At 37.5% G+C, this 12,560-nt stretch overlaps 1 protein-coding gene across 1 annotated transcript; it reads right to left on the bottom strand.

Moving 5' to 3' along the window:
- Positions 1-6,274: 6,274 nt before the first annotated feature.
- On the bottom strand, positions 6,275-11,301 carry LOC108681212. Its single transcript, XM_018170219.2, has 5 exons — positions 11,162-11,301; positions 10,965-11,058; positions 9,713-9,891; positions 7,348-7,444; positions 6,275-6,950 (listed from the first exon to the last, which is right to left on the bottom strand). Exons 1-5 carry the CDS (start codon positions 11,197-11,199, stop codon positions 6,831-6,833), a joined length of 528 nt encoding a protein of 175 aa, XP_018025708.1. The 5' UTR covers positions 11,200-11,301; the 3' UTR covers positions 6,275-6,830.
- Positions 11,302-12,560: the final 1,259 nt, after the last annotated feature.

Below are 12,560 nucleotides of genomic sequence, written 5' to 3' on the forward strand. Positions count from 1 at the left end.
TCAAGCAAAATTCACCAATCATGGACAAGAAAATAGAGCGTAAGTACTTACGTTCGCTTAGCGAGTTTTGAAAGTATGGCCCAAGGACTTACGTCAGTACAGATGGAGTGACTGGAGGCCAGGCATTGAGTCTGAAGTTGTAGGCAGGCACTAAGTCGTGGGTTCAATCTGAAAACTTGAGCTGATACAGGAACATTTCAGAAATACTAAAGATTTGAAATAACATTGATGAAAGCTAGCTCAACTTAAGAAAGTTGAAAATTTTGATGTGTTTAAATGAACTTATTTCTTGAGGAGACTAATTTCCTCAGCTGAAAATGAATTTACCCATTTTAACCATTTCACTATGACTTAGATTGCAGTATTATTACCTGAATTTGTATTTGTATGATAAACGGTTCACAGTTACATACACCGCGATCATCTTTCATTATAAACAAGCCAGGGACTAGTCAGACCTCGTAGGTTTGCACAAGTAAACGTTCCATATCATAGGGTGTCAGTTCATTTTCTCGGTTAATCTCGAGAGCCTTTATGAATTGCTATAAAACTAAACGCTTTAGTCTAGCTTTCGACGATCATGCATTATTTTATGCATCACTTCCTTCCTCTCGCTCATGTATTAGAATAGAATAGAATAGAATAGAAGTGTCGGCGTTGAAGAAATAGGCCCATGGCCTGTTGCCGATTCTTGAACTTTTCGTGACTTGATTCACAAGGGATCCGGCCTTTGGAACCCGATCTTTCTATAGCTGACGATTGATTGAGACACCTCTACTGCACTGCTCTTCATTTAAGTTATGAAAACAATCAAAACCTGGCAACTGAAATTCAACAGGTACAATTTTCCCCCCGTGATTTTTAAGGAGTGTTTCTGTAATACAAATAATGTCTATCCGCTCGTTTTCAATCACAGTTAATAGTTCACTTCTTTTATTCAAAACGGAATCCGAGTTTGTGTAAAAACATTTTAAAGCTTTTTGTGCACTTTCACTTTGATTCATGCGTTTATTTCTTACATTATTTACAGGCCTGGTTCTATGAACATGACTTCTTACTTGTCTTCCAGCTCCGCTGACTGACCGTGTGCGGCCGGTGGTGTCTTGACATCGTGAAAGTGGTTGACCCGAGTCTCCATGCTTTTCCGCCTGAGTCTCTCCTGCCATTTCTTGCGAAAATTTTCTCTCTCTAAAGGGGTAGCATCCTTCTTAACAAAGACTGAATTAAACTCTGGGAATTCACTCAGTTTTCTCGCAGCCTTAAGCACATGTCCGACCTGGGCTGTATCCTGCACAGTTACAAGCAGCGGTCTACAGGTGGTAGCGTCTTTTGATCGCGTCTCTTGCATGCCGTTATATTCACAACGACGTTAAGTGCATTGGCACAGCAATCAGTAATAAATTCAGCATCTGAAGCATTGCTTTCGGGAACGTTAAACCAAACAAGGTTAAGTCTTCTTCTCTCTCTATCCAGCAGTTCACGAGTGCTCTCGTTGGCGAGATCAGGGATGACCTCTTTGCGGCCTTTACCTTCTGCGTTATCGCTATTTTCTGTTTTGTGCAGATGAGCTTTCATTTCTACAAGCTCGTTTCGTAACGATTGTAATTAGTTACGCAACAAGCTCAATTCTTTCTTGTGGTTCTCCTCCATTTCGGCTCTCTTTCTAAACTCTTGCTTGTTTGTTTCTTCAATTTCGGCTTTAAAAACAGAAAACATAGAAGAGCACTTCTCTTCCACCATTTTTTTGCTTTTTACAGCGCTAAGTGCAGGTTGTTGGCAGTCCTGACAGTACCAGTGTACTGACTTGTTTGTACGAATAACCGAGCAGTCAGTCTTGCTTAACTTTGCACAAATGTTGCAGAGTTGTTTGGTTGTTGGTTGTTTTGGTTGTTGGTTGTTGGAACAAATTGGTTGTTTCTTCTCTACCAGAGGATTATATCTTCTCAATCAAACATTTGAGCCTTAACTCTTAGGTTGCATTTCATCTGGCATAAAAAAAGTTAGACTTCACCCTCTACCGCCTGACACGAGTAACCGGAGCAATATTGTCACGCGTCTACTTCCCAGAAAGGATACGTTCTAGTGAGCGCAAAATGACTTGCACTGATGGTTGCCGCCACGTACGACAACTTTAAAATGCACTCTCTGTTGCGTACAAATGTTCCTCAGGTTGCTACACTCAATAGTTTACGTATAATTTAAGTTGAAAGTTATGTTCCCGGAGAGTGACATAAGGCGATAGAAGGTTAATGGAATAGACAGTATCATATAAGTATAGATTTGACTTTTAGTTCCATTGAGCAGAGAAAAAATTCATTTCATTAGTCTCCAAAAGAACTATTTTTAAATGGATATTGAAATGGATGTTTTAGCATCTCTTGTCAACGCCGCAGAGACATCGGGGTCCCGGGCCGCCTGGTCAAGGAGCTGAAGAGACAAGTGATGAAAACAAGACCTCCACCACCCCCACGACCGCTCTGTAACCTCGGTCCAGTTATTTAATTTATGTAATTACCCTCAAGATACTTCTAAAACTGAATCCAGAAACGAAGGCAAGACGTTCATACACTTGTTTTTAGGATTTTTTTTGAAGGTGTTAGTGCATCTCTCAGTACATTCACGTCACGCACCATTCAAACCTCTTTAACCTACCTCTGAACGTAATATTGTCATGTTAGAATTAATTAGGCCATGTTGGATCGCACCCAATTCTTAACCCATCACAGCCATATTTTTAATCTCGTGCGTTTCGAAGCCCCAGCTTTGAAATTTCATCAATATTATTGATCTTGACCAATCACTTGACCTACTTTTCGGGCTTAAGCTTTATTCTTAAAAAATAAATTATTACAAGCAGTACAATAGTTAAACCTCCCAAAAATAAGCGGTATGATTAGCTATTATGATTACCTATTACGTTTTCATAATCTTTTTTCATCTGTACCTTGTTTGGTGCGGTTTGTGAAACAATGGGGAGCTATTTGGTGTGTTTGATTGGACACGAAAAGGTGCTTATATTATTATTATAATTATTATTATTATTATTATTATTTTATTATTATTATTATTATTAAGATTATTGATATTATCTGCAATATTACTACCATATATTGCATTCAATTTAACCTTAAAGCGTCAATATTATGTGTCAATTGACCTAGAATAATTTTACTAGAATTATTCTAAGTTATTCTGAAAAACTGAAGTACCTAATAACTAAAGTTTTTAAATCCATTTTCAGAGAATTCGGTTAATTCTTCAAGTGGCAATTTTATTTGAGACCGATGAGTAACCGTTGCGTTCAACTAATGTTTATTTTTTAGAAAACAATGCAAGAAAAATAATATTAAATTCAATGTGCTGCTGGCCTTAAATACATTGCAAAGTGTCTTCCATGCTCAATCATAATGATCACTTCAGCTCCCACATTTCATCAGTTCCCGCTTGAAGAAAATTGCATTGCCGCTTGTCTTTCTCAATTTAAAATTACTAAGGAAATAAGGAAAGTAATACAATTTCTACAAAAATATTTCATAAACATTACATCTTTCAAGCTGGAACGTAATGATACGCCCACTTTATCCTGAGTATTAAAAAAGAAGATGTTTCAGGACCATTCATAAGCCACGAGCCGCAGCTTGATCGGCTCTTTTGGCCTTCACAGCTTTATAGCGCTCTCGACGGTGTCGCTGAAGCGGGAGCGCAGCCGTGAGTAACAACATTGACTCGTAAACAGGCCCTGGGCCCAACGCCAACCATCAGCATGCAATATCTACACATAGCCTCAGATCAATGAGCTGCGGGTAACTCCGGCTAACAGTAAATCCGCTTTGCACAACACAGCCACTGCTTCACAGCGCCGGAGCACAACTGGCCGGAGCGCAACAGGCCCTACCGCAACAGGCGGCGCAGGTTAGGTTAGGTTACGTTAGGAGTAGCTGTTGCGGTAGGGCCTGTTGCGCTCCGGTCAGTTGTGCTCCGGCGCTGTGAACCAGTGCCTGTGACTGAACTGCGCTATTGTGGTGGGCGCTATGTGTCGAAAGCCGTGAAGATGCCCGGCTGCGTTACGCTCGGGAAGGTATATGAATCGCACTGTGGACTTGGGCTGTGCTGACCTCTAGCTATCCACCCGCTGAAGCAGCCTTTGATCAGCGACCTTAGCCCTCCATCGAATAAGCTAAGCTCGTCTAACTGAAGTTAAATAATCTATAAAAACACAATTACTTTAATTAATTATGATTATTCTTTACTAACCACAAATACCGTTTTCCGTAGCATCTGATATTCAGTGCCTTGTGCTGAAAACGAAACCAGATCATATCGTGGTAAGGTTATTCTTGGTTTAGGAATTTTTGTTTTTGCCTCATTTGTTGCAAGGCAAAAATAATCATTTTCCATTCAAAAACATCATTAAAAAAGATTGAAATCCGGTACATTTAAATAAAAGATTTTATTTAGTGATCTAGAATCTCCAGCAAATAGTAATGACATCGAGTAGTTATGTTCCGTGGACGAAATCGAAACGCGTTTCTGTACACAGCCATCAAAATCATAATTCTCTGTTGACATCACGACCTGTCATACAGATGCCAAGGAACGCATGCATGGTCCAACTAGCAACATTGCATCAATTTTATACTGATTACATATTCCCTCAGCCTGTTTTCTCATTTCATTTATTTGTGCAGGCAAAAATTTTAGACTTTTCTTTGATGTTATTTCTCTTGCTTTGACATCCCAACCCTAGGGTCGATTATAAGATATCATTCTAGTGTTCATATGATATTGAACAGCGTTTCTAATTTTACTGTTGATTCGTTGCGGATCAATATAGACTTCAAAATCTAATCTTCTGTACGTATTCTTGATGTGTCCAATTTTATTCATTGATAATTATTGAACGACTATCCCGTAATTTGATCGCAAAATACCTAAAATAACCTTAGCGTAGAGACCCGATGATCAAATATTAACAGGAACTCCGTAATTTTGAGTGAAGAAAATTGTTGAATGATCAGTTAGCATTTGACATTGAGTACTATTACCATCCATATAGAACGTAATAAATAAGTAAATGGAGCATACATGAAATTCATATATGAATTAATTGCTCCTTGATAACCTCCATTGAGTTTTCGTAAGTTCTATTTTGTCATAAATCAGCTACGTGGATCATGACTTTTCCTCTGTTTCGGAGGCAATTCCTCTAGACTCTATTATCCCCAGTCTTTTCTGCTAGACGCGTTGTCGTCACTGTTTCTTTTAGTTTGAACAACAATTAGCTGGAAATATTTCTGTGGTATGGATGAATATCGAGAGGCTTTCTATTTAAAATTGAATTACCTTCCCTTTTTATGATACTTCCGCCACCTTAATTGTCACCAGAAGAACTTTTTATTCAAAACACCCAAAATAATTTGTTGTTCTTTGTACCTTTTTTTGTCCCTAAGAACTTGTACTTATTTCTAGATGTCATTTAATACTTGTCTGAGAAGCACCATGTATTATATTCATTTCTCCATTAAAAACATTTCAGTTCTTATGTCTATTTTTGAGAATGAATATGTTTTTACAAATTTCGTAACGCTCAGCTCTTATTCATGGTCAGATTTGCTTCACACTTGAATGTTCCCATACATCGTGAATAATTCTGCACAACTATAAATGAGAAAAGACAATTATCGTTATTACTACATAATGATTCCAAGAATTTATTAGTAACGCTGCAAATTTATAAATTATTCGCCATGTAATTGCAAATTATTTTCATTATCATTTCTCTCTAGCATGAATTTTCACATACAATGAGTCACGGGAGAGGAGAGGCTGCGCATATAAACACTGTTGACTAATAGTGCAGGCAGGCGCAAATTGAAATTAGTGTTGTCAATCAACACTAATGATTGATTGACACTAATCAATCAACACTAATAATCAATGATTGATTGATTGACACTAATTTGTTGTCAATCAACATTAATAGTGTTGATAGACACTATGAAAAAATCAACACTATTGACTAATATCAGTCCACGCCACGAGGATACTTTCATTAATGCATGGACAATGACCGGTTACATCTCTGATTATTTAGCAAAATGTTATAAAAATGCTAGTTTATAATTGTTATAGTTGCTATTTTGATAAACTGATCGTTGGCAATTTCTTGGCATCGCCATATGAAAAATCTTCATTAAGTCTATAATTTGTTATGAAAACCAAAGTGACAATAAAATTTTATTCAAATCATATAACGAATTAATTAAATGTAATATTTAAGTTATCGTAAAGATGCATAGGCTACAAGACGCATCGGGAAGCAAAAATACACATTTAAAAAAATTAAATATAGTTTCTGTTAAAAGAATTTTTAATAATTATTGATTGTTATACGCTCAAACTAAACAAACTGGAAACATTTTGATGTCGTTTGTTTCAAACAGAAGCTTCTTGGACTTTGTTAGACTAACAGCAGAAAACCTGAGGCAAAAAAATATTTCTAAAACGCACGCCAAAAGAAAAACGCAGCCAAATAGACACTAAATGACGCCCACTATGTTAGACACTAAATGACGCCCACAAAAAATTTTCCCGACGAATGATTGTCAGAACAGCATAAATTACAGATAAAATCTCTGCATGTTGAATTTCAATGAAAATAGCATGAAAAAAGCGGCTGAATTTTTTTTTCTCCGAGAACGGATAAGAGCAATTACGTAAAACTCCCTAAGCGAAAATTTTCAAAATCATAAAATCCTTCAAATTGAATTTTATGAGAAAAATAACGTCTGCTTCTCAGTTCTCAAAGTAGGGACTTTAAATGCAATATATTATTTGCCACCGATTGCTTCCTTCTCTCTCTTGTCTTTCACGGCCTTGGCGCTGACGACAGTGTCACTGTGACAGCCTTGCTTCAGGGAGTTGATGTAACGGAGGTTTAGTTCATACAACTGTGGAAATATAATGGATTCTCACTTTAATCGTACATCCTGAGTTCCGTGTAACTAATCACGTTCTTTTTGCTTCATTTGTTTGGTTGATGTTGGTGCGGTTACGCGAATGTATGAGGTATGCAATTGGAAGATTTACGTAGGCCTTAACTGAGATTTCAGGTTACTGATCAAGACGATACAGTGAAAATGCTGCCCCTGACCTTGAATTTTATTTGCGACAAAGGATCTAGCCTTACAAATGTTCTCTCTCTTCTTAGAGAGAAGCCCTCGTGGTTTCCTCGGTTGAGCATTTGATATAGCAACCTTGTAATTAGTAATTATTTTCAGACTTCAACTAAATACAAATAGAAAATAATGAAGATTTTTTCCATGAAGCATTTCTTGCAAAACTCACCATAAAAAATTCGCCGTAGTTTATTACTGTGCCATCTGCTCCTACGTAGACTTGGTCGGGAACGGCGCAGACTCTAAAACCCGTGAAGTCGGATCCCCTGCGGCAAATGATTTACGACAATAACAACTCGATGCTTATTGAATTAATAAAATGTATAAAAAAAAATTTTTAAAGACCACGTTTTTCATGTGGACTCAAAAGTAGAAAATAATTTTTCGGCAGCTACTGATCTCTGTTTGCTTTCATTCTCTTGGTCTTTTGTATTTCAGTTAAAATATTTTACAACATATGAGTTCCTTTAGAGTTTATACGCCTGGAAACGTGCAACAAATTATTGATTATTGTATTGTTATCGGGAGCTGAGCTTCCCTAAAAGTTTCAGAGCGCTAGCTAATGAAAAAGTCGGTGAAATATCGATTGCAAGATTTGATCATCACAGACACGAAAGCGAGCTAAGAAAAACGTGGTAAAATAGCAGAATAGGAAGGATATTTGTACATTGCATCAAATGATCGTAAGCGATAAACATAGTGACCATCAGACGCGTTTATTGGGCAAGGTGACGCTTTTTTAAAAAGACGCGTTTATTTTAATCATTAATTAAATTAATTAATCAGCACCGAATTTTTATGTAACTCATCTGAGATATTAAAGACTAATGAGTTCATGGAAATAAATTGTGAGCACTATTTTTAGCGAACAAGTTATGTTCTTTCGATTGGTTAGAGAATTAAGTAGTAGCAATAGGGGTCAGAAATGTATAAAAATCTTTATCTTATTGGTAAGATAGCCGTCTTGGAAGACGGGTGGTGGTTATTTGGGGTTTGGAGGTGTTTCATTTAATTGGCCCGTTACAAGTTCCCAATATCTCTTGAGATTCCGTATGGGCAACCTTCCTCATTTCGTCTCTCTTGAATTCGAAGATTAAGTCCAACTTCAGCCTTTAGCACGACCCCAAGGACAGCAAACGAGGAGATTCAGCCCGACTTCCAACCCAGCCACATCTTTGCTTTTACTTCGTCTCCGCTATGGAGTGAGACCTTTAGCATGCGACTCGCCTAGGTGGTGGCCTAGAGGCTCGAGGTGATCCGGGGCGACTGCAAGAGATGGTCTGCGTACGTCAGACTCATCTGGGCGAGAGCAAAGGAGAGGACCGGAGATTGCAGGTTGGTTGCACTTCTACTGAGGCTCAGAGTGTTGTGTGACTTGTAACTCCGGCCAGTTTCTCTAATGACAACTGTCTCCGATTCACTTCTCTCTCCCTAAATAATAAAACCCTCCTTGTCTTTCAACGGCGGACATATTTACTTTTATAAATTTATCTATGATTATAAACCAAGTTAATTTGACTATATATTCTTAGATCACGGCCGCCAGGTCAAGAACTTAAACTATGTTTTAAGACCCAAACTTTCGGCGTGTTCTGACCTTCATCTTAATTATTCAGCCGTTGGTATGATTACGAGGTGGGCTGCACGAGACTTTGCGCGTCGGCTCCGCTGTGCTACCTGGCTGTCTCTCGCAGTCCAGGTGGAGCCCTTGTTCCCAATTCAAGAGAACTTCCATCAGACAGCAGCTCAGACCGATCGAATTTCCTTCATAGATCGTTGTAAACTTCAATTCATCGACATTCTATTCTGCTTGAATAAAAATAAAAATATTTTTCGTTATTCTTCTACCGCCTAGGTGGACATTAACTGTTAATTCCTCTGAAAAGGGAAGTCGCGTAGTGAAGTTTTTGTACAAGAAATAATTGAAACAATTAGTTGAAACTACCAAAAAAGTAGGTAAGACTACTTCAATCACTTCACAGCATATTGCTTAACAAGACCAATAGAGAGATACGCAGATACGAGTATGTCATAAACATCATGTGGGGAAATTCAACATCAGCGAGATATTCTTATCTTAACACCTGTCCTAGAGATTACTGCATGTCATGTTTGTGACATACGTCGATATTGGCAATCAACGACTTAATAATAATTTTTAGTCAATAGTCACGTATGCATGAGACGAAGGAAAAGATATCAAGGCGGCATCATGTGATCATCTAATGCTGGAGAATATACGTGTAATTGGTACTGCCAATAGGGCAGATGTTTTGAACGAATGTTGGCACACTTCCTATATTTTAAATAATATTTTCCTCAACCGTTCTATAAAAATACTGCTATCGGGCCATTCTGGGCTCCTGTTGCTGGAGGGAAGACTTACTCAAATAGAGTCCAGCCATCGAAGACTGAAACGACCTGCTGTGCTGGGCTCCTGTTGCTGGAGGGAAAACTTACTCAAATAGAGTCCAGCCATCGAAGGCTCAAACGTCCTACTATGCTGGGCTCCTGTTGCTGGAAGGAAGACTTACTCAAATAGAGTCCAGCTATCGACGCCAGTGATGATAATTGAATACGCGACCATGTCACCGATCGACGACGTTGTTCGGTTGCCTGCAAATTCTTCGCCTGTGTAAGCTTCGCCGTGATAAAGATTGAAATAGGGTTCGTTAAACACGTATGGACTCCCAGCGAACCGGAGAGAAGATGGCTGAGAGAAAACACAGATGGAAACTGGTTATATATTGATAGATTTAAATAAACATAAGGGTTTCTTATTATGAGTAGTCACAATGAGAATTTTTTCGAATTCATGTGGTACGAGCTATTCAGGATTTATTATTATTTTTATTATATTTTGCGATACTATGCGGCGCCGCAAGGTCAGCCTCTGTTCCGAATTGGATGCATGTTTATTAAATGTAAAAGTTAGTTAATCATTGAATGAGAGCAACGAGTCTCATTTGAGCTGGAAGGAAGAACTACAAGTAATGAGCTTAGTTAGTACATTAAACCAATTTCACTTCTAGAGTTTATAGTTCTCTTATTTGAACAATTTTGTTTCGAAAGGCACTCTCCTTGGTCCGGGAGCTGGATTTAATTTTAAAGACAAACAAATATCATTTTTTTAATTTATGTGTTAATGTGTTGGATTTTATTTCAATCTTTATTTTAGGTAAGGAGATGTAACTTACTATGCAGTGTGTATCTAACCACAAATTATTAGTGGAATAAATTAAAAACTAACTTCGTTCGATAATTCTCATTCATTCATTCTACAACTCATTTGAAAACCACGAGCTCGTGTGGCAAGTCTCATACAGAATTTTTTGTGTGATGCCAAGCATTAATTTGCGTGAACTCCGAATAACAATGATCAATAACAATACCATTACAAATATTAAAGATCAAGGTCACTTAAAGAACGCATATAATTTACTTTTGCACGGAATCTGAAGCTTAGTTTGTCCTCTGAGGTACCATTTTTAATTAAAGTACCTCATATGAACTCCTTTCTTAGTGTTTAACCAAATCAGTCAAATAAGGTAAATTAAATTAGCGCTTGAAGTTCATTGCTGATCGTGCCTAACCACTGACGTGTGTAAGATAAATCGTATACATCAGAATTTCATATGAAAAGTCGCCAGACTCGAAGCGCATACAAGGCTAGAAAAAGCAATGATAATTTGCCTTCATACAAATCACCAACTTAAGCTTGAATTCCAGATGCGTACTGGAGCTTAGATAAAGTATAATATAATACTGATCTTTCAATTTTTGTACCTTAGAGCACGATCCCAAATCAGAACAGGTATCGATGTCGATGCTGAGGCATGTAGAGGCTGTATTGTAGCCGATATTGTCATACAATAACCAACTGTTGACAGAAATGGGCTATTAATGAAAGGTTATTTAATGAATATATTACTAAACAGTTCTCACCGCTAAATATCAACTCAGTATATAATTTAAATACTCACAATCCTGTTTGACAGGCTCTAGTGATAGCGTTGTCCATGTTGTAATCACCCAGGTCTGGGGCGTATGTTAGGAAGTTGTAATCAACACCTCCGTCCGTGTATGCATGGAAATGTATATAATTCGTTGCTCTCTCAGCTCCTGTACATTGAGAAGAGAAATTGTATTTGAAAGCTGTTTGAATGGGAAAAACTGAATATATATATAAGAATGTCGAACAATTACCGGACAAAATTGGTAACATTAACGGACAAGGGGTAGAAATCCAGACAAAATCGAGTCCGGTAATTAACTCTGCAATTAGTTTGTACCTAAAAACCGGACACGAAAATAAATGAACTACACTACCGGACATTCTAAAAAACGCCGACCTCGTTAGGTTAGGGTTAGAATTAGGGTTATGTGTGTATAAAACCCTTCTTTACGTTGCTTGACACCTTTCTACTAAGGTTAGGTCCAGCCAGGTTAAGTTCTTTTTACTTTTTTCAAGAATTTTACTTACGTCACTGGGCCAAAAATAAGCATAGTCCGGTAAAGTGCAATTATTGTTACTACATATATACATATATATATATATATATATATTAGTGTAGGCTGGCAGGATTTCTTCTCTTAAGCAAATTTTGTTAAAGACCAGAGAATTAGTTTTATTTATTAGCTTCTTGTTAGTTTTTTCAATAAGTCGTACTAAATTCTTCGTAGGTGTTGGAAGATTGAAAATTAAATTACCGATAGACATTTTTAATATTGAACGACGTTTCGAATGTACAACATTCATTTTACTACCTAATTACCTTAGAAATATTTCAATTTGATTGTTTATCCAATATAATAGTTCCTCGGTATATTGAAGCTAATCAATCCGATGAAAAAATATTGACTCGTAGTACCTGTCAAAAAAACAAAGATAATTCCTAATTTTAAAGGTAAGGGCAAACATAGTATTACAGAAATTAACCATTTACCATTTATTCTGAAAAAAGGCTGGAGTACAACTGCATCGTAAGTTCAAAATCCATTTTGTCAATTTGTCCAACGAAAATTCATAGAACAGATAATCCTGAACTTACAAACTAAAAACAGGACAATGGAAAATAAACACACGCTGATGAAGCTAAAATTTCAAACTGCACAATGAATAGTTGAACGTTGTTAATTCATAAGTGTTCTTCAAATTAAATTTTCATCTACGTTCGAGCAATGTCACTTCCTCAAGATTTTCCTCTCTAATTCACGTCGACTTAAGGGGGGTATGGAGAACCGCCCGAACTCCAAAGCGAGGGTGCTCGCGGTCGCTGCCGTGACTACTATCTTACGTCTGGCCGGCGTGGTGGCGCAGGAATGTCGTGCGAGCCCGTGTCACTGCACCGCAATACACGTCACATGAACTTGAAATACTAC

This window comes from Hyalella azteca, unplaced genomic scaffold (genome assembly GCF_000764305.2).
Source record: "Hyalella azteca isolate HAZT.00-mixed unplaced genomic scaffold, Hazt_2.0.2 contig13873, whole genome shotgun sequence".
NCBI lineage: Eukaryota > Metazoa > Arthropoda > Malacostraca > Amphipoda > Hyalellidae > Hyalella > Hyalella azteca.

What these genes read in the sequence shown, in the direction of transcription:
- LOC108681212 (XM_018170219.2), bottom strand. Translation starts at nt 11,199, where the DNA reads ATGGACAACGCTATCACTAGAGCCTGTCAAACAGGATT. An exon ending in AGAGCCTGTCAAACAGGATT is followed by an intron (nt 11,059 to 11,161) that starts GTGAGTATTTAA and finishes TTCTGTCAACAG; the next exon opens with TTGGTTATTGTATGACAATA. An exon ending in ACTACGGCGAATTTTTTATG is followed by an intron (nt 6,951 to 7,347) that starts GTGAGTTTTGCA and finishes ATATTTCCACAG; the next exon opens with TTGTATGAACTAAACCTCCG.